General features: G+C 40.1%; 1 protein-coding gene across 2 annotated transcripts; it reads left to right on the plus strand.

Moving 5' to 3' along the window:
• The first annotated feature begins 1,354 nt into the window (after window positions 1-1,354).
• Window positions 1,355-21,657, plus strand: wls (Wnt ligand secretion mediator). 2 transcript variants are annotated; one of them, XM_030402092.1, is made up of 12 exons: window positions 1,355-1,737; window positions 4,711-4,983; window positions 9,413-9,537; window positions 10,091-10,252; window positions 10,411-10,547; window positions 12,924-13,092; window positions 16,500-16,597; window positions 16,825-16,888; window positions 17,785-17,928; window positions 18,067-18,150; window positions 18,251-18,419; window positions 20,666-21,006. In XM_030402092.1, exons 1-12 carry the CDS (start codon window positions 1,632-1,634, stop codon window positions 20,773-20,775), a joined length of 1,641 nt encoding a protein of 546 aa, XP_030257952.1. In that variant the 5' UTR covers window positions 1,355-1,631; the 3' UTR covers window positions 20,776-21,006. The 2 variants fall into 2 exon arrangements, with proteins under 2 accessions (XP_030257952.1, XP_030257953.1); XM_030402093.1 differs by having other exon boundaries at window positions 1,632-1,737; window positions 18,251-18,404; window positions 20,666-21,657.
• Window positions 21,658-23,199: the final 1,542 nt, after the last annotated feature.

A 23,199-nucleotide genomic window follows, 5' to 3' on the forward strand; every position in this document is an offset into this window, starting at 1 on the left:
ATGGGGACACGGAAGGTGTGGTCTGGTACCCATGTTTGCCCCCCCCCCCCCAAAAAAAAAAGAAAAAAGAAAGGCTGCAAGCGCCCTTTTGGAGTCTCCTATGATAGATAAAACATGATAAAGTGCCCTCTCTCCACTATAAACATGTCATGACTTTCTGCATGTTGGTGCGCTATTGCATACAAAAATGCACCAGCCCGCAATTTGTTTTTCCCGCTCCTGTCCCTCTAAATCCTGAGTCTGCCACTGCAATGTGCTGGTAAAGATCGTGCCACATGATTGACAGTAAATATCGACGGATATGATGCTTTCAGGGCTGATACAGATTATACGTAATCAACGTGAGGTCAGAATCGAACGTTGACCCTCAGCTTTTGCACCAGTGTGGCAGAGAAGTCTTTGAAATGCTCATGCAATGTGACATGAGGCTCCAGCGCAGTTAAACTGACGTTGTTGTGGTGAGACTGGCAGAGCACTTCATATGTGCAGAGAAAAAAACCCATCTAATTCAAAGGATAAGTACATTCAAAACAGAAAGAAAACAGCCTTACATACTCACGCCCAAGCCAATGTAAAGTTTCGTAGTCCACAAAGCATATCTGGAGGTTCACAACAAAAGAGCGTTGCAGCATTCAGCACGAAGGTCCAAAATTGATTTGAAAATGTTGTGTGGACTGTGAAACTTGACTTCACACGGCATGTAGGTGTGTCGCCTGATGACTGAATTTACATTTTGGGTGAACTTATGCTTTAAAGGTGCACTATTTAGTTTTGGGGAAAAGGTTCGATCAGAAGACAATTATCTTCATGGACTGATTTTTTTAATGCTTAAAAACTAAATTAACAAACTTTTCGTTTCCATAAGTGATTAAACAAAAAGCCGCTAAATAGCCAAATATTCCTCTGAGAACAGCTTGTTTATTCAGATATGGAAACAATAAACATTTCTGAGTCTGTATTATTACCTCATTAATATTGTAAATATCGGAATTCTGAGTTTGAATTTCATCTTCAAAACTGCATAATGCCCCTTTAAGACATACAACCAGTTCAGCTGTTCCCGATGGAGGTTTAAGTCTCTTCAAAACATATAGTTAGTGTAAAACAACACTTTATCACATATTAAAACCAAAAATGCTGAATGTTAGCGAGCGCCTCATGTTCTTATTAGGCAACAACATCAGATGCAGTATCTCATCTTGCTGTGAATCAAGAATAGACTTTGAAGAACAATGTGTTGACGGCCCTGAGCAATAAACATGAGATGGCACCTCTGAAGCCTGCCTTTAAATAGCCATGTAGGCTGTGACCACACAACAGGGGCGCCATCACAGGCATTCAATGACACGGTAACCTGCATTACCAGACCTCTATTGCAATGCGGTGGCGCTCCACCGGTCTCCCCCTCCGGCTCTGGTGTTGGCTGCCTGGCTCCCAAAGCTGAGCGCTGTTCGGTCATGTGATTCCTGATTTTTTTTTTTCTCTCCTCCTTCGAAGTTGAAAGGCAGAAGCAGAGCGGCGGAGGGGGCCCAGCTTGCCTTCCTACTCTCGGCGGTGGATGCAGCGTCGTCGTCCCGTCTCCAGCACACGACTGTTTGTTTCTCGCTCGGTCCGGCTTCTTCTCCTCCGACATGGCGGGGGCAATTATTGAGAACATGAGCACCAAAAAGTTGGTGATAGTGGGAGTTACGCTGCTCTTGTTCCAGGCGTTTGCCTTCATGGTCGGCGGTTTAATTGGTAAGTTTGTCCTCTTTTTACGTTTTTTTAAAATTTTTTTTTTTTTTTTTTTTTTTACTTTTCTTGTGTTTGGCTAACATTTGTCTTTGTGCGCGAGGTGCCTGTTGGAATTCAAACGTAAACGTCTCTCAACGATAGGACAAAAGCACAAAGTTTTAAGTTGGACCTCTCGCTACATGCCTCCATAACCGCTTAAAAACAACGTTTTTACACGAGAGAAAAGACGCTAAAAGCTAACATTTAGCTGTGTTTTATCCACCGAGCCACGCGCAAACAATGAACTAGTCACTTTGACACCGGAGCTGCCGAAGTGCTCCTCCGCTAAATCACGGCTTTGTATCAAGGTGTTCGCTGCCTGCACGCCACAACCACTGGCTTCATTTCCTCGGCTAAAAATAACACAAGATGCCAATAGTTTGGGTACATTTCTGGTTTCAACACAGGAATGCTCCGAAATCTTTTGTGTTTTTTTTCACTTCTTTGATCCAACTCGAATGTTCTCTCCCCTTTTTTCTTCTTCCTCCTCCTCCTCCTCCTTACCCCCACCTCTCGTATATAATGTCTGTCTGCTGTGTGGGGCCCCAGGCAGCATCTCTACCTTCCTTTCACTCCTCCTATCTCCCCCTGTGTGAAGCCTCCTCTACTCCCCAAATCCCCTTAGCCTCGCAGGCACAGCATTCATGTTTCCTCCTCTCTCCCTTCTTCCCCTAGTTTCATTTGCATTGAGGCAGACAGTGGTGCACAACACACACACAGTGCACACAGCTGTCAAAGTTGCATTTTGCCTTGAGGACTGGATCGGAGTTGCTGTCAAGTTTCTTCAAATCCACCCACTCACACATGCACAGCCGCCACACACACACACACACACACACATACACACACACACACACACACACACACACACACACACACTTTGATAGAAATGTAGTCCATGTGAAAGATGCCTTGTCTTTCTTGCAGTCTGAATCAGAAAACCATCTAAACGCCAGTCTGTGTCAGCGTCCCTCTCACTCACTACATGGCTGGTGGTAAATTAGCCTGTTTGGTTCATTCCTGGCTGAGATGGTTTTAATGAAGCCAGATTCCTTTGTGTTTGCTCGGTGGCTGAGGGCGGCAGGGGTAATTGAGTAGAAAGGGGTTTTTCTCCCCTCGTTTCCCCACAGACCCGGGGACACGGCATGGGGTCAGCGGGCTGAAGGGGATGGCCATTCTTCTGGACACACTGCAATGGAGACTGGAGGAGCCGGTGTGCGGCCAGACTCGCAGGTTCACTAGATAATTGAACTCCTGAGGGGTCCAAGATAACTCGGTTTAATTCAGTTTGGGCTGTCTTCTTTGTCGCAGTGTGTGTTTTCATTTTATTTTTACACAGCTGCTAGCACACTTACACAGTTGAAGGTTCCTTGAAAATGGCCTTGGTTGAATTTTATGACTGTGTGGAGAGTTTGTTACCTAAAGGGTGTGTAAAGTGTCTGCCCTTCAGCTCTCTGTTTCAACTGAACAGATATGATTAGATGTTCAGATAAGAAACAGGGTTACAGGCACAAACTATTCAGATTCAGACCTTTCTCATTATTGAGACTAGAAAAATACTGTAATAGACAAACTACGCGACAGTGTAACCCCTCACGAGTTGGTGACCTTTTGAGTCTTCTGGAATATGTCACTAATCTTGTGCATGAGCCGAATCTGGAAATGCTGGGCTTTTATCTTCACCCCCATGAGTCAGTACTTCCCACAAGCACCCTCGACAGTAATTGCAGCTTATGGAGTCTTCTTAGATTCGTCACAAATGGCTTGACACATTCACGACTGGAGTATTTCTCCTGGTCTTTCTTGGAGATTTTCTCAACAAATTGGAAGCATCTGCACATTTATATACAAGTCATCTGACAGAGATTTAATGGGTTTTAAAGCTGTTTTGGCCCCACACAGACTTTCATGTTTAACCTGTAAGTCACAGGACTTTGGCACAATGACATCTTTTGCTGAAAAAATTGCATGTTCTTGTAGGTTATGATGTTCTATAAAGTTGACAAAAACGGAAACAAGTAACTCACAGTTTTGTACAGCTGTACAAGTGATTTGCTGAAATGGCCTTTTTGTACAACCAGCAGCCTAAAACTCAAAGAGATTAGATTAACTATTTTAGATATCTATACTATCTGTTTTAAGAAGCTTGAACTCTCAGACATTTGGCATTTTTGCAAAAAAAAAAAAAATATGAATGAAGTGATGAAACAGTTATCAAAGTATTTGAAAATGTATTTTCTTTAGTTAAACTGGTTGGTTTTAGCTCTACTTTGCCCTCTCACCATGACTGGGTTTCTAATGCACACTTCATGACGAAGTTGCTGCTTCGACATGAAATCTGTGGGAACATAAAGGAAGGATGGAAAATAAAAGGGTCTAGTATTGCGCTGATCATCTACCTGATGTTTAAACCCTGTGTGTTGAGCTCTTTGCCTTGAGGCTATACCTCGACTCTCTGATGTCGTTCACGTCATCGCAGCAGGAAATTAGAGCTTTTGTGTCTGCGTGATAGAAGGAACTACAAACACCAGTCTTGACGAGCTCATGAATCTCTATGCGTAAACAGTGTAATTGGTGCCTGAGAGCTTTGTGGAATTTTCCCTCCCGATCACTTCAGAGAGTGAGGGCTCGAGAGAGTGGGCCTTGCTACCAGGCATTTTCTAAACAGTGTTGAAAGTAATTGCCAAAGTGTTTGGACTGGATTTGGCTCAAACCCAACCTGTTGACTGCTCCTAATGGTTGCTAAGATATTAATATTGTCCATGCACAGTTTAATCCAGAGGGCTCCAGTTTTATATATTGATTTCTGCTCAAACTTTGTGTGATTGATTAGTTTGAGGGGAATTTTGGCTTGGCAGGAACTTGAAACACTCTGCTGCCGTATTTCAATATGACACCTAGTCTAACATCTCTCCTACTTTGTGTTTGTCTCACCAGCTCCCAGCCCCACCACCGCAGTCCACTACTTGGCCACCAAGTGTGTGGATACAGGCAAGCACCAACAGGAAACAAAATGGTTTATGCCCTGGGGTCCTAACCAGTGTACCAAACTCAGGACCTTTGACGAAGCCATGGCCAAGAAGATCGAGGCCAACAACATCGTATTTGCTGTCCACATTCCTTTGCCTAACAAGGAGATGAGCCCCTGGTTCCAGTTCATGCTGGTCATCCTGCAGTTTGACATCGCATTTAAGATGTACAACCAGATAGGTGAGAACCAGGATTTTTCTTATTGGTTTCAAACACAAGTTGAGGACAGAACTGCTCATGTTTCTCCTCCAGGACATAGCTTCTGGAGAGGGAGGAAAGTCTGACCTAATGTGCACATGCTTATAAGAGGCCATACAATCTTACATGGGACTTCTGTTCAGAGGAGAAAAAATATTTTTTGTGTTTTTAAGTTTAGGTGATTAGCAGTTCCTTGCAAGTTCTTGTGCTACATTTGTGTCGGTATCTGAGGTTTTGTTTCCACTTGTATCAATATTTTGTCTCTTATTTCTTCACAATCTAAAGGCAAATATTTACAGAAGCTCAATGTAGCAGGCCAACCTCTGAAATATTCACCCCCCTTGTCACTTCTAATCACTCGAATCCAAGTGCAGAGTCATTCCACCAATCACTTTTGATACTTGTTTCTAATAGGACCTTCCCCCTTAGACACGACATCTCAGAGGGAACCCACAGAAATGTGTCTTTTCAGTAGATTGGATTTCTGTTACACTGAAAGGCAGCAAACGATGATGGATGTGCTGCTGTTTGTTCTCTATAGACCCTCGGGGGTTTGTAGAGGGGCTTGTTAGGCACCCTTAAGAAAGGTATAAAGAGCAAGGAGAGAGCTAATCTGAACCTGTTTCTATTTTTTTATCCAATCCTGATACGAACAACAAAATGATTTACATACTTTTTGAGGTTAAGTTTAGTGGATTTGACCAGATTTCAAAATCATGTGTTTTCCACTCTTGAGGGGTTATATGAATAACATGTTTCATCATTTCTGCATTGATTGCTACCATCTCATTTCATAATATTTACACCCTGGTGTAAACATCAAATAGTTGTAGATAATGAGTTTCCAAAAAAAGGTTTACAGTAACAGAATATGGCATTACAGCATTATCACAACAAGACAGATTAATGGGAATGCTGCGCAACATATACATACTTCAGAGATGCATTACATTTGTTGCTGTTACCGTTGTCTTTTTTTTTTTTTCATCTTAAAGTTAAGTAACATTAGACTGGTGTCTAGTTTTTCTTCTCTTTAGGGAATTTCCACCAGGAACTTGACTCAGTTTACACCTCCACCCTGTATCAAAATACAATGTTGTGAAATGTATCAGTGGATAGACAGACCTAGAGCATCTCAGTGCTGGAATGAGAGAAAAGAAAGAGAGGCAGGTGATAACTGGTATCTGGAGGAAGTCCAGGGTATTGGTGTCCTAGTAGGGGGTTCGGGATCCTTAAAGAAGGGATTAGAGAGGATGATGAGAAAGTCTTATAAGTGACATGATCACCAGGAGGGCCTGGGAAAGAAGTTTTGACTCATCAGTATTAAATCTATCCCTTCATGGCTTAGAATGTCTAGCAATGTGGGTTATTGTTGTTTTGTCAACTTGAGTTTTATAGCAAGTTTAGTTATAAAGTCATGTCTACACTGAAAAATGCCTGTAAGCCTTGATAGAAATCCACTATATGCCAATTTGTAATCAACAGAAAAGTGGTAAAGGTAATTAAAAAAAAAAAAAAATGTAGAGAGAGACCAAAAAAGTTTGGCTGTGTGTTTGTTTGTTTGTTTGTTTGTTTGTTTGTTTGTTTGTTTGTTTATTTATTTATTTATTTATTTATTTTGATTTTTTTACGAGTCAGGCCTTTCTAGTGAGGCTTGTCTAAACAGTCATGCTACAATGGCAGCCTAGTCATCAGCATCATTTGCTTGCTCACATTCTTGGCCCAAACATTCAATGTTCAGGGGCGGTGGGCTGTTAACTGCCTGGCTGCCAGACAGACCAATCAGTGAATCGGCCTGGACCACAGACACAGACTGCCACATGGTAGAGACTCATTTTTCTACATGAGGAGCTGTGAGAAGAAGTGAATGTGGAGGGAGCCGAGTACTGTAGATGCCACACATGTAGTAGAAACCAGCCAGTGCTGCAGAAGCGGAAACCTGACTAACCGATTTGAAAACCGATTTATCTTTGATTTTCCTGTATTAGTCTAAGACAAAAGTCTGTTTAAAATGGGAAATGGCTGAAGTGTAGACAATGTACACCATGTAGTGTTTCAAGCTTACCCAAGTCTTAAGGCCGTTGTTTAGCAAGAATATAAGTAAAGTGCAGATTGCTTAATGCAAGATAGGTGGGTATCAGGTAATGCAGGTAGTCTAATTTTGCAAAACTACTTCCTCTATCCTATCCTCAAACACTGCTGCCTCATATTGATGCATAATTGTGTGGGGATTTCATTATAAAACATGACTTATTTAATACAAATTGAGATCCAGTATTGCATTGAAGGACCCTTTTTAAAATCTATGAATCGGAATCAGAAAACTTTATTGATCTCTGGGGGGGAAATTGTTTTGCATTTGCATTTATGGTATGCTGAGAGATTTAAAAAATGACTTGGATTACTTGGCAATGGATTATTGCCGTTATTGTTAGGTTTTATTTTTAGAATAATAAACAGATTTTTAAAAATCTTTTGAGTCTTACAAAAAACCTTCAGGAAGTCATCTTACAATATAGTAAAACACTCTTTTGTTATGAAAAACTTCAGTTTTTAATTTTTTTTGGAATGTTTGAAACTGCGCATCTAAGATGGCAAGTGCAGAGCCTCTGCGACTTGTTTTGATTGCGCAAGCGATGCTGGAGAGGTGTGCTAACGAAAGTGGCTAACACAACAACCAATATTCTGATCTCAAAACAATGTTGAGAGGCTGATGACACCCCCCATTTTCAAGTGTGCTGTGCTGTTGTTGGCTCAGCCCATTTGTAACTCTTAAAGCTAAGTCAAAAGCCCCTCAGATGCCCCTTTTTTCTTCTCACAAAACAAAAAAATGATGCCCTCATATTTTTCCTGTGCTAAATATATCAATAGTTGTGGTATGGTATTTGAATTAGAAATTCCAGATATCTACGCTAATTGGTTGATAGCCAAGCGTTAAACAGATTAGGATTTGCATTCCCGAAACTAAATGCATACTAGATTCAGATAAAAGGTTCATAAACTCAAACCCCACTAAACATTGGAGCCATAATTAGCAAGACTGCATCTGCTTGTCCGTTTGAATCCTAACTATAACACACTCTGTGCCAACGGGAGGAGGATTCTGTTCTGCAGCTGTATGACAAATTAACAGAAGGCCACCTCTTCCTTGACTACCTTATCTGTGTAACAATGTGTGTCGCAGAGAAGAGCTTCGCTCTTATTAACCACTCCACCCACCTGCTCCACTCTACCCCGGCACCCGGCACCCCTTGGCCAGGGTCCAGCAATAACACAGCTGTTGAGGAGGCTTAGTTTCCGTGGCAATGGCCGCTGGACTGAAGTGGAATGTTTGCATGAAGCAAGCTGACATTCGAGGGCGTCTAGCTCGACCAATGGCAGTGTGGAGGGCATTACAGAGACAGTCGGCTGCCAGTTCTCATCTGGTTCCCTCTCCACCTCCTCTGCTTTTTTTTCTTTCTCACAGCACAGGCCACTGGGTTTCTTTCTCTTCATTCCAGCTTGTTTCATAACGGCACAAGAGGCACTCTGGAGGGCTGGAGGAGAGATCACTTGGCTTTGTAATGTGATCTAAAGATGCAGTTTTAATAGCTTGGCTTTGGATGTTTTTGTTGGATTGGCTGGGCTGGGCTGTTTGAGGCCAGCTCAAGGTCTTGTTGGAGTTTATGTCAAGTAGGAAGTAACCTAGATTTGGCTCACCGTGGAAAGCAGATTGAATCACTGAATACGTTTACATGCTGAGAAATAATCCTGTTAATCTTGCTGTTTCCGATTCATTCCAGATGACAGGACCACCTGTAAACACACAAATGATTTGGCCATGTGTAAACATGTTTTTTTTTTTTTTTTAGAATATATCTAAAAAACAAACAAAATATGCAACCTTTCTAAATGGACAGACTCCATTCGAACTGCAGCCATGAAGCTCAGATACTCAGTTATTCACATTAATAAAACTTCCATCCTCATTTTCTTTGCATTGTACCACTCTGGGCTACATTAGCATGTTAAACACTAGCATGCTAACTGAACTGTAAATGAACTGCATGTTTTCAGCCAGCTGTGAGTTGGAAAAACACAGAGAGAAGGAGAGAGGGTGGGGAATGTCTCCATGTCAGTGCTAGCTAGCAGCGTTGTCACTTGCTGGACTTCTAATTTAAAGGCAAGGCTGTCTGTCATCAGGACTTAATTTTATTCCATCACTGGGATAATAACAGCCAGCAGTGTAGTGAAGTGAGGAGGTATAACAGGCATTGTAATTCAGTCGCACAAGTGTTTTCTTTTGCATTTTGGATTATCGATTTTGTTGCTAATTCAAGTCTGAATCATCATTATCATCTCTTAAAAGTTTCTGGTTGTGAAATGTTTACGCTGATCTGAGTGAGCTGCTGTTGTTGGTTGTTCTCTCCAGAGGAAGGAGCAATGGCCACCATTGACGTGGGCCTGGCCTACAGAGATGACACAGTCAGTGAGTGGACAGAAATGGCTCACTCTTTTGAACAGAGGAAGCTCAACTGCAACTTCACAACTACCAAGGTGTGAAAATGACACTCACTCACTATTATGAGTTTTTTAGAACACCAAAAATAAGTGCTGTTAAGTGTTTTGCAACGATAATATAACCTGGTATTTGTAACTTTGTCATAAATGTCCTGTATTTGATCATGACTTTCAGCTTCCAAAGATGGATTTGCTGTTGCATATGATTAATCAGTAAATTTTTAGGTTTCAAATTTGGGCTTATTGGTGTATAAAGCATCATTGGAAAAACATTGCTGTCAATGTTATAACAAAAAAATGTGTTACCCAGGAGGATTCTGTTAAGAGCAGTCATGTTAACCTGACACGCTTATACCATTTACTTTAAATAAGCAGCCAAGCACTGCGTATACAATCTGCAACCCCTTTGGTCTGGCACACACATGCCCATTGTACATGAATGTCTATGTGATATCCAATTTCAGGTGTGTTGGTATTGACAGAGATTTTTTCTGAAATGGTGCTTAAAAAGCTTGTCCCGGCAGTATTTGTTTTTACTTGGGTGTGGACGCTGAAGTATCTTCACTCACTCATCTACACTTGTTTCCAGACCTTTGAGAATGAGGGAAGATACTACGAGTGTGATCTGCTGCCCTTTATGGAGGTCGGCAGCGTGGCTCATAAGTACTACCTTCTCAACATCCGTCTGCCTGTCAACGAGCGGAAAAAGATCAACGTGGGGATTGGAGAAATCAAAGACATCCGATTTGTTGTAAGTTGGCTTCTGATTCGGTCCTGTGTATTTTAAGCTTTTTGATACTGCTTAATGCTGACCTAAAGATTCTAGGGTCCTTTTTTAAACTGAGACCTACTGGCCTTGTTTTGCAAATAAAAGAGTTGATGCTGATGGCTTTTTTTTTCTCCTCCTAGGGCATCCATCAGAATGGAGGCTTCACTAAAGTGTGGTTTGCCATGAAGACATTCCTCACACCCAGCATTCTCATCATCATGATCTGGTACTGGAGACGGATCACCCTCATGAGCAGACCTCCGGTGCTGCTGGAGAAGTAAGGCCTCATCTGTTTCTAAGAGATGTTCTCTGTTCACCATTGTATTGTTTGCACCAGGTTGATTATTTGATCAGAATTATAACTCTTGACATTTTAATCCCAACTGAAACAATCATCCCAAAATGGGTAACACCTGCAATTAAGAGCCAAAGTCATACATTTCTGGTTTATGTTGCTTGTTAGAAGAAACGACCAGGATCTAAAGAGATGGTTTGATTGAATCATGTTGAGGCTCCTATTCAATGTGTCTACTGGGTACAGTGAAGGTCAGTGATCAGAAGGCAGTGTCATCAAGTGACTGAGAAGGAATGTTATAGACAGCCATCAGTAGGTTCCACACAGATTTGTTTGATTACGCCACCTAGCTAACATGCATTTACAGTTGTGTTTGTAGTTAGTCTATTATTTAGAACAAGTGAAAACTCTCCTCTTGCCAGATCTCCTCTGAAAATATACAAATATGTCAGGGGAAAGAAATATTCAAAACCTGATATATTTATGTTCATTCCTTACCCAAACACCATGAAGGTTAGAGCAGCCAATGCAGGTAGTTCTGCCTGAAGCAGATAGTCTGAACGCCATGCTGTGGAACGTTGCAGCTATGCTCGGAGCCCAGTGTTTGTCTAACCCCCTGCCGTGTTGGGATGACCGATCAGTAAGAGGCAGCATTCTGCGCCACAGGAAGTGCCTGGCGAAGCGTGAAACGCGTTACAAAACCTGCAAGCTGGCACTCAGCAGACACATGCTGCATACACCCGCATTCAGAACATGCATACCAACTCGCTGAGACACCATACACACACTAGCACAGTCAGTTTCTCTCTCCTTCTCTCTGTATTTTCCGGCTCACAGCTCTTATTCCCAAATGCGAGCATGTTCTGAGGAAGTGCGACTCGTACCCTATTTGTGGACAGCAGATGATTTTTTCATGCTGTAAAAGCTTTAACAGAGTCTCCTGTCATGCTGGTCCAGAGGTGTCAGAACAGTCAACCTCAGACTTCTTTTAAACGTGGAAGACAGATGTGAGTGGGAACTCTCACTGTGGAAAAGGGCCAAGGATGATATAATTCATAAAATGGTAAAACCCTGAGATATGTCACTTAAAAAAACATTCTTCATCTTAATTTTGTGACATTTGAAAAGTAATTTGAAAGTTATAAGTGTTAAATGTTTGGTGCAGCAGACATTGTGACTTGTCATAGCAGGAAAAGCACAGGTGGGATTAATAACATGACTTTGTTTAGTTGTGTGGACCCAAATGGAATGCAGCCATAGTTAATATTATTTTCCTGCTTGAACATGTAAGGTCCCATTTAAATGGTTTAGTTAGGGCACCTACACTATTTAACAAAGTTTCCTACCTAATCCTTTATTCTTTGTCTACACACAAGCACACACACACACACACACATGCGCGCGCACACACCTCTCCTGTCTCCGTTGTTGATGGCAAGGACACATTCCCTGCATACCAGTCAAATGTGGTTTCGCTCTTTTGGCTGACGAGCTGTCTGCAGTGAAAATGCTTAGAAGCTTTGTGACATTACCTCTGTTACCCACAACGCTCGCATAAAATGTTTGCACCCACATGTTTTCAGGTCACCTATCTGTTTTTCCCCCCTCCTGGTCTCTCGAACTAACACAGACACACTGTAGCTCTGTTTTGCCCTCTCAACTGTCTATTTATGATCCTCCTTTGATCTACGGGCGGCATGCAGGGACCTGCTGCAGACTCTGGGAAGATGAGCTCTATTCTGTCTTTCTGTAGGCTGGTTGTTATTCATTCAACCTTTCTCTCTCGCTCTCTCTCGCGCTCTCTAAATGTCTGGGTTTCAAGGTTGAGGGAGGTTGGCTGTAATGATGAGGCTTATTTAGAAAGGTAGTGAAATATGTAGACTTGGATAGGTCAGTGAGGACACACTGTGCTGTGCTAGCTGAATAGATAATTTAATCAATAATGTCCCAAGATCTAATAAGTGTGCTTCAGCAGGCAAAGATGTTGCCTTGCTCTAAAACATTGTGTCTGTGTAAAAGATGTAGTCCAGATTCAGGTGTAAAGCCTGCCCCTTGAAGTGATTTTAGATTTACTCTGCCAACACTGTTCTCACTGAGTTTCCTCTGATGAGATTAACACTACAATCCCTATGTATTTGTCTTGAACATATTAGCATTGCTGCTGGATGCTTCAGGAATGATATTTTATAGATATATTCCTCCTAAAATATATCAAATTCATTACCAACAAGCATAAATATCTACTGTAACGCGTGTGTGGTCGGCAGTTATAATGCTACAAATGCAGCAAAAAATGGATAATCACATTACTCCTAGTGGTTTTCACCATTCTTACAACGGCTGTGTTTGTGTCCTCAGGGTCATCCTCGCTCTGGGTATCTCCATGACATTCATTAACATCCCAGTAGAGTGGTTCTCCATTGGCTTCAACTGGACCTGGATGCTGCTTTTTGGAGACATCAGGCAGGGCATCTTCTACTCCATGCTGCTTTCCTTCTGGATCATCTTCTGCGGGGAGCACCTCATGGTACTGTACACAGCCCCTTTTAACGTAATGTTTGATGTTTTTCTGATTTATCTGCAGGCTTGCTAGCTAAGGGCAATTCAGTGCTAAAGGTGAAGTCCCCTTCCAGCCATTCTGTGTCAGCCTAATACTGTTGGGAAAACAGAAATGACCTGCTTGCTCAGAGGAATGCTTCCGCGCTTGTGTCTTTTCCTCTACCTTGATCCATCTTAATACATATAAAATGTGTAGAGCACAGTTATCTTAACCAGGCAGACAAATCAACTTGGTTGGCAAATATCCCTGACTTGGGTGGATTGGTATAATGTATACATGCCAGCTGGTGAAACCCCAGAGGTCTCGAGACTCTGCATTGACAGATCAGAGCTCTTTGGTTGCACAAGGGGAACCTGCACAATATTTAATGTTTTGGAGTGTATGTTTTACTACAATACTCATCAATCTGCAAGACAGAAGACAGAAGTGCCTTTTTAGAAATGAATTATCCCCCGTGGAGGAGGAAAGAGCCAGCCATGTCTGTGTAACCTTTCATTTTTCATTTATTTATTCACATCAGTTAAAACCATATACAACATACTCTTTTAAATCTGTAATAATCTTATGTGAAATGGGACACCCTAGGAAGCTTAAAAAGCTTATTAAGAGGGGCCCAAGCACAAAGTAGATACAAGCAATAACAAAAATAAAAATAACATGGAATACATTTTCACATATATACACTTACATGTACATATATTACTCTTAACCATACACACCCAAACAAGAGATACCCTAACCTCAAGCTAAACCTAACCTAAGCCCTACTCCTAACATGTTCCAAGTGGTCACGTCACCAACAGTCCAAGAAGAATTATACTACAGTGTAGGAAAGAGAAATTGCCATATCAGGATCATGACTGAGAATATTTCAGCAACAGGTGCCTCCTTAGTCTATTTTTAAAAACAGGTATAGATGGAGACATTTGCATGTCTCTATCAAGATTGTTCCATACCTGTGGACCTTTGCAAACAATACTGAGGCTGGTACATTTGAGTTTCTGATTTTTACCCTTAATAAGATGCTTCTTCAGGTCACAAAATCTTTCATTGAGCTTATTAACAACACAAAACATAGTACAAGCATTATGAAAAGTACTAAGTTCAGTAATTTTCAGGAGGCCATAGCGATGAAAAAGCGGGTCGGAAGGAACGTCAAATTTAGCCCAAGACATAGCTCGAATGATTTTCTTTTGCAGAATTGTCAAATTCCCAAAGTGGCTGGGGGAATGTATTGCTCCAAATAATATTGCAGTAATTAAGATGTGGTTCAAATAATGACCGATATAATGTTTCAAGTGCTTCACCAGGTAATAAATACCTGGTGAAGCTTTCTTTCATACTGGAAACACAGGAATGACACAGGAAAAACAAAAAAACTGAAAGGCAAGAGACTGATTTTAGCAGGGTCATCAGTATTTAGAAGAGTATTAAACGGCATATACAAGCACATTTTGATGTGAAATGGTATGTGTGTCCACTCAGTTTAACTATTAATTATTCATGAAAGCCAGTTTTTTTCAGCTGTAAATTTGTGAGGCACTGTCTTCAGTGACATATGCCCATGTTTCTAACTGTACCTCCACTTGTCTGCGCTTTTTGCAACTCTTTCCACACTGTTTGTCTGTCAAACAGAACTGCCCATTTCCCTGTTTTTTAAATACTGAAAAAGACATTTAAATGTTGCCAGTATGAGTTAATGGTAAAATCTTTTTAAAATCAATAAAATTAATCTGGAAAAAACTTTTTGCCCATCTTATCTCATTGTTGTTTTTGTCCAGGGCACAACATTGTTTGCAACATTGGCTCTGGGCAGAGGACAAGTGAAGATGTGTGAGAGCTCTGTATCAGCCAACAAAAACTTCGCTCAACCTGACCTTCATCCCACAAAAAACTTGCAGGTTATTCTCATGTGACGTCTGGTAGTTGGCTGGACTGGGGCAATCATGGAGATAGTCGGGTGGATATTTTTCCTACTGAACGGCTGGCCCATTAAGTCGATGACCTCTTTGAGCTCTGTCTGCCTCAGACAGGATGACAAGTATCTTTTTTTCCCACTCCTCAGTTCTCTAAAAAGCAAGCAGTTTGTCTTTTGTGGGCTTAGACGTTGAGCTCTACTTGCATACACAAAAATGATTTGAATTTGCTTCTTTATGTCAATTGAAGCCTTGAATAATAACATGTTCTTGGCTTTGTGCTTCTAAAGCTGTTTGAGCAAGGGTTGGACCTTAAGAAGAAGCAGAGTTGTCGATGAACTCCTGTGTATGCTTCACTGTTCAGTCTTGTTTGCAGCAGCTGAACTTTTATCACCCAGCCTATGGATATATGTGGCTCACTGTGTAGTATCATGTTTGGGCCAATTGTGCACATAATCCAATAATCAGTGCTTGATCACAACCAATCAGAATTTCTTAAAAATAATTTCTCTCTTTAACTTCTCTTGCATTAAATGATTAATCGTTTTGTCTATAAAATGTCAGCAAATACCCAAAAACTCTGACATTCATAAGAGTAAATATAGAAAAGCTGCAAGTTGTCACATTTAAGAAGCTGGATCCAGCAAATGTTTGATTTTTTTGCTTGAAAAATGACTTAAACTATTCATCAATTATCAATAAATAATTGGCAATTTTCTTTTGTCCAACCAATCTAACCATTGAATAATTACAGCACCCTTACATTTACTTTACCCTTACCTTTAGCGCAGGTTTGTATGGGCTTTTACTTTTGTCTTAGTGTTTTTGCATGAACATTTCTACCCAGCAGTTTACCTGATTTATGTATGCTTTAGATCTAACAACATGAAAGTCCAAGGGGCTTGAAAACTTTAAAGGCACTATATTTTTATGGTTTTGTCAGGGGTAGAAGTAAGAAGCACCGAAGAATGGGTTATAGAAACAGTATTTATACCCATAAAATATTCATTATTATCATATCTAGTTTTTTTTTTTGTTTTTTGTTTTTTGGGCTCATCTGAATTGTATTGACTGTCTGGTTTGTACACTGGATCCTAACCACAATGCATTTCAAATCCATATTCTGAGGTCACCTGAAGATATCTGCTCTCAGGAAAATATGGGCACAAATGTAGACCAGTTTTTGATATTTAACAATGTAGAGATCTTGTACTGTATGTGAAGTTGCTTAAAGGTTTATCAAAATGTGTGCAGTTTTTCATGGGTACATTTGTTGTTGGGATACCTTGAAACATATAACACCAATGAAAATTGCTCATTTTGGCAACAGGACACTAATGTTATGTACACGAGGACCTTGCTCAAGAAGGATTTTGGCGAAAATCGACTCCATGTGTGATCTATGAAATGTAATGTATTACAACCCAACTTTAAGTCTGTTTTGTTCTTTTCTCTCAGGACCAGACAGAGAGGAACCGTTTCTCAGTTTACTGGAAGCAGGTCGGACCCATCGTCTTTGGCTCCTTCTGCCTTTTTATCTTTGACATGTGTGAGAGGTGAGATGGGCTCTTTTCCTTTATTATTTCGAACAGTCTCTGTAGATATCAGTTCGCAATCCTTTCTATAGTAATAAATCTTGTGAAAATCTGTTGTACTTTCTATTTCCATTTCATTTTATGATTAACCTTCAGATGCTGAGTGTACTCTTTGCATCTTTTTAATGAAATGTTGTGACATACTCAAAAGAGGAAACATGTAAATGTGTTGCCTCTGTTTTCTCCAGAGGGGTCCAGCTGACAAACCCCTTCTACAGCATCTGGGCGTCTGATGTAGGAACTGAGCTTGCTGTATCCTTTTTAAATCATATATTTGACAACAGCAGCAGAAAACAAATGCAAACTGTTTTACAGCTAATTAAAACCCTCTGACATTTTAAATAGTCTAATGTTTTTAAGGTTAGCATTTTTGGAACAAATTTATGTCTCTAGTAAACCTCTACCAACTACAAAACTACTGTTTCTGTCTCATCTTCAGTCTACAGTTTTCAGGACTTATGCTATGTTTGAGACATTCTTGCAGTTGACTTTAACATGAACTGAAAATGAATCTCCAGACTAATAAGATGAGAAATAATTCAGTAATGCCATATGTGAAAGCATTGCCCAGGGTCTCGGGACGATGTGTTTATGTGTGTGTACCGGTTTGTTAGCCTCGGCTGCCAAGCTGAGCGATGCCAGATTCGTCAGGACACCTCTTCAAAAACAACTGCAGAGCACAGCGTCATATTTCAGTCTTTTCTCCTCCTTTTTCTCCAAGTCCCCTCAAGAGGAAAAGGTTACTCAGTGTTCCAGACACTGAGCAGTTTCAGGGCGGTTGGTACAGTGTCTATAACCAGGATCATCAAATCTTTATAAGGCCCAATGCTGACATGTTCTACTGCAGGAAAGTCAGGTCAGGTTTTATTAATAAGGCGCATAACCTAACAAAACACTGAGAAGCAGTTTTTATGACATTCAGTATTTGTGAAACCTTATTGATTGTCTTGCAACTTAATAGCCCATTTTCCAGATTGCATTATTTATATGCAGTGTTACGTTCTGGCGCATATAAGGCTGATGCTACCTCCCTAATCTATATTTATTTAAAAAACAATGACATTTTATTTTTCGTATAGCTACAGCATGCAACAACTGTGTCTTTTTAAGGTGTTGTTTGCTTATTTCCTTGACTACGGTTGCTTCAGATGGCATTCATAATTGTGGCAGGGATCTGTGCCTGTCTCTACTTCCTCTTCCTCTGCTTCATGGTATTTCAAGTCTTTCGCAACATCAGTGGTAAGAGGACGTCCTTGCCTGCCATGTCCAAGGCCAGACGCCTGCACTATGAGGTGTGTGTTCTCATTTTTCTAATTGTTCATTATCACACATGAGAACCAAAGATTTTGCTGCTACATGTTTTCTTTCTTTTTCTTTTTTTTTTTTAAATTGACTGTTTTATTTCTACCATCCTTTTTGTCCCTTTTTAGGGCCTTATTTTCAGGTTCAAGTTCCTCATGCTGGTCACTCTGACATGCGCTGCCATGACTGTCATCTTCTTCATCATCAGTCAGGTGAGTGACAGTGATGCCCTCTACATGTTGGACTATTTAGGTGGTAATTCGTATCATACTGCAGCTATAAAAGTATGCATTTGTGTTTCTCTGTCTCCAGGTGAACGAGGGCCACTGGCACTGGGGAGAGCACACAGTGCAGGTGAACAGCGCCTTCTTCACCGGCATCTATGGCATGTGGAACCTGTACGTCTTTGCCATCATGTTCCTCTACGCACCCTCTCACAAACGCTACGGAGACGAGCAGACAAGTGGTCAGTGCATCACTGGTAACTACATTTTTCTACTAGCTTTCTAAAGGAATGAGATGGATGGGAGTGAGGGCTGTAAATGCTGTCTGTTGGTTTATAGCAGGTTAGGATGAAACCTAAAATGTTCAGCCACTGTAGCACTTAAGTCTCAGCTATAAGCAAGACAAATCATATGATATAGATAATATAACAAAGAAGCTGTAGTTTAAAAAAAGACATGTAAATGTGATTCATATTTACATAAACATTTTCTTAATGTTATTTGGCCAGCTAAAACGGTTCATTTCCATCTAGATTAACCTTGTTTGAGTTCTGGACACTAATGCAAAATAACTGTACTTGGTATCAAAGTATTTATACAAATATAGCACTAAATAAAACCTTCATTGAATTAAAGTTATTGGTTGAATTTCATTAGTGTGCCAGTAGCTCTTACTTTGTTCTGATGGTGAGTAAAGTGTCTGTAAGGCTGCCTATTCATGCAAAGTTTGTTTTCAGTGGGACCCAGATTCCCAGGGGAAAGAAGGGTCTCTTTGGCCTGAGAGGGTGATTCTAATGGACACCAGGCTTCCTTCCAGACAGAAAGGAAAAGAAAAGTGAAGAGAGGATTGGGGGAGGGCAAAGGAGGGGGGCGGATTGGAGAGCAGGGAAGTAATGAAAACCATCCATCCGTCTCCTGACGTCAGTGACACGGGGAAAGAAAAAGAGGGTTTGAAGTTCTGGAAACTTTCCCTGAAATGCGTCAGCCAATCTCATGGGAGGGGCGCCTCGCTCCAAGTTTCAGTCTCTGTGTTTTGATTTACTCTTTCAGAGTTTCACTTCTGTTTCGAAAAAGCAGAAGATATTTATGTTGATGAAATTCAGCTTAACTGACTTGATGTGCAAAGAATCATTGCCTGCAGGAATATAAAAGAATGTGCTAGATAGGGTTGTTAATCAGAAGTTTCATCACAACACGATATTATATTCTTTGCACACTGTTTGCGGATAGGGACTGGATGATTTAAGCTTAAGTTGCAAAATGCGATGAGCTAGTTGATGGTGGTCAATCTCCATTATAGGGATAATCATAAATACGCTCACATGAATTACTAAATAAAACTGTCTAGCTTGATAAAGTGCAGTCCTATGATTTATAAAAAAATAATAATGATAATATTTGTTCTTAACAAAATGTCAGATAAAGTATGTTTTATTGCCATTTTTAAGAGTTTTCATAATTTCATAATTACTGTTTGAGATAATATTGTGAACTGTAATTATTTTTGCTATGATAATCGTGACATGACATTTTCATAGCGCCCCATGCCTGTTTACAGTTATCACAAAGTCTGCCATGACATAATTTCCATTTAGGAGCTTGTGAGGGATACAAGACAATATTATTCACTAATTCCAGGACATTTTAAACAGAATTAGCTGCCACCCCTTTCTTTTCTGCTTCTGGTCAAAAAAGAAATTTGACACAATCATTTAAACCAGTTAAGTGCAGTAGTTTACTTTAAACAGACTCCACCAACACAAAACATGGCTCAACATTATATGATTAGACTCAATAATAATTTTGGAGGAGAAGAAACAATAGTTTGACTAGTCAATATTATTATCTTAAGCTTATGGTATTTTGGTGACTAGGAGACTTTTCTTCTCCTCATAACTGTACAAACTACACATATTATTTATACTTTTTATACTCACCGTTGGTTTAAATCACTGCATCAGTCAACAGAAAACCACAATTGAATTTCAGCCTGCATGCATGTTTTTTCATTGTTGAAACGGAGCTGCTAATACTGCTGCAGCAACAAGTTGGCAGACTGCTGAGTAAGATCCAGTGTTTGTCTGTTGAGCCGTCATTTCTCTTGAGTCCAACATATTTCCACATGGCTGATTGTCCCCCCCCCCCCCAAGAAGAGAGTAAATATCTTTATCTTTTTTTCTTGGCTCCATGCCATCATCTGCTTCTCAGCACTGTTTGAATGTCAGGAAAGAGGTATGCTTGGACCAAAAAAGTGACAAATACGTGCCATGGGAATTTCAACATGAAGCCAAATTTTATTTATGGAATCTATTATTTTCACTTTGCATGTGTGGTGTTGTATCATTGATCATTGAATTGTTATACTAATCCAGATCAATGGACTGTTGTACCCCAAGTGCACAACGAGAACCCAAACAAGATGTATGCTATTAAAATGTTTTTGGATTTATGTTCTATTATTGGTAATTTCTGTGTTGATAACCTGTCACGTTTATGTGTGCAGGAGATGCAGGTGGAAACAGTGGTGAGGACATCCAGCTGACTACTACCATCACCCATGTTGATGGCCCCTCTGAGATCTACAAGATGACTGGAAAAGCGGCTCAGGAGTAGATTTCACACTGTGAGACTATAAGACTCCCCTCTACTATCTACTGCTCCAATCATCCCCTCCCTCATGTATGTAATCAAACAGGCTTTTCTCTTTATGTCCCCCTGGCCCTAAAACGGCATCAACAACCCACCTTGCATGTTATCTACCAGTCCCCCAGTTTCTGTCCTCTACCAGCACCAAACACTCAGCTGTGTGACCTGTTTCGTATCCTCCTCATCCCAATTGTATTTCTGAAGGCTGAATATTATCAACACTCCTGTCAGTCCTTTTCATTTCATGGTGGAATTTCTTTCTTACATTTCATACTTTGTGTAAACTATGTTGTAAGTGTTGCACAACACTTTTGACACAAAAAAAAATAATGGGATTTGAGTGTAAAGAAAACCCTTTCCTTTGTCGTCAGAAGTTGCATTTGTCAGCAGTCACACTCCTGTTTTTTTTTTTAAGTACAGTGTGTTGAAATGGAGTTGTTGGTAAAGACCGGAGCTTTTGAGCAAGATTTTGTGGATACATTTAAGCAACTGACTTTTATTTTCTGCTTAATTACGTGTTCTACTTTCCATCAAGGTGTTAGAGGCTGTCACTTATTTTCTTCCATAGAAAGTAGATCATGTTGAGTACTGCTGTCAATCTTAGTCTTTCAAGTGATGGATATCTTTTTTAAATCATCGGGGGAAATGTACAGACCACATAGCCACTTTGTTCATTTTGTTACAATGTAGATAATCTATTTTTTATAAAGTGCTTATTTTCAACTTCACAAAATATATGCATCATACTCTATCAGTGTTTTTTTAAGTTGACTGTAGCCTGGTTCTTAGTTTGTTCTTAGTTTGTTTTTGCTTTTTATGCTAATTTAAATAAAGAAAACCTTTTACTTATCCTTGTGTATTGTCATTGTGTTTGTTCTGAATGATTGAGTCATAAGTATTATGAGTATTATAGTCATAAGTCCTTTTTTTTTAAGCCTTATTTGCCAATGATTTAAGGAAAAATTAAACCACTGACAGAGAATACCACTTTTAAATCTCTCCAAGAAGTTCACTGCGCTTTGTACTTGGTCTGCGTTTATACTTATCTGAACTTCAACTTATTCATATTGAATATATAATATAAGTGGGACTGTCTGTAAAAAAACTTTGTTACAGTATACAGTCCAAACACTAACTGTATATGATTGCCTGAATATGATTTTTTTTTTTTTTTTTCATGTAGGCAAAGAGCGCCTCTGCAAGGCTCAGAGCAGAACAACAACCTGCTTTCACTTTTCTCACGAGTCAAGCTAGCCAGAGAGCGCTAGTGTAAGACAGGAAGTAGTTGTGTGTTTGTTTCTTTTAAGTACTGTCTGAAAGGAGAGATTAACTTGAAATGTATTTGCATATATATTGCTTCAGTATTTATACAGTGGAGCCATACAGATCTGTCGGTTGGTCGTTATTGGCCTATCGCACATATTTTGGTATCTGCCCATATGTTCCCTGATATGCATGGATAAGAAACGTTTTTCTGTAGAGATTAAAAGGCCCCCAAAAGATGCTTGGGGTGATATAAAGCAATTAAGTCCTTGTATACGGATCATTGCAATAAAATGTGGATATTTCAGATGTTATATCAAAATGGGACATTTTTATTCCTTAGTATCGGAATTGACATCAGCCAAGTGTCAGTCAGGCTCTCATATACAGCATGTACTGTTACTTACAAATGCTTCTCTTTGGCAGGGTTTGCTTTAACTTCACTGCATTTCAGAGGAAAATCAACTGCATTATTGGACTATTGCAGTTACCATGTTAAACATAGTTTAAAACAAAAGCTTTTGTGGAGTTCTAGCTTTGTTTGGGCTTTCTCCACTGCGTTGATTCAGTTCGAAAAAAGAATGCATACAAAATTATCCTAAATGAATTCATACATATACATTTAATTTTCTGGTGTGTGTCTGACCCAGTTTTTGTTGGAAAAAAAAAAGTTTGATTTTCACATTAAAATTCTTAAAATGGCACCTACTCCTGTCATTTAAAAAACAAAACAAAAAAAACCCCCAGAATATATGAAAATGCAAATATTTTCTGCTGGACACAAGATGTCTCCTACTTCACTGTTAAGTCCACTCTCAGTGTATATGCGCTGCAGTCTTCAAGTTTCCACATCACACTTGTGTATGCTGAATATTGGACCAGAGTTGGCTTCTAAACTATTTGTGATGTCACAAATCATGCTCATAGGCCTGCCTCTTAAAATCTGCTTTTCAATGAGCAGAGAGAACATTTACTATGAGAGCAATGAATGTGAAAACAGCCTCCTTGTGTCACACTCTGCATGTACATCATTCAACACAGGGAAGCTCAAATATTCAACTGGAGGAACAAGAAGAAAAACCCATTTTTAACTGGAGTTCTCTCAACTTGAAGAGGAGCACATAACCC

The sequence above is a fragment of the Sparus aurata genome, chromosome 21, assembly GCF_900880675.1.
Source record: "Sparus aurata chromosome 21, fSpaAur1.1, whole genome shotgun sequence".
Lineage (NCBI taxonomy): Eukaryota > Metazoa > Chordata > Actinopteri > Spariformes > Sparidae > Sparus > Sparus aurata.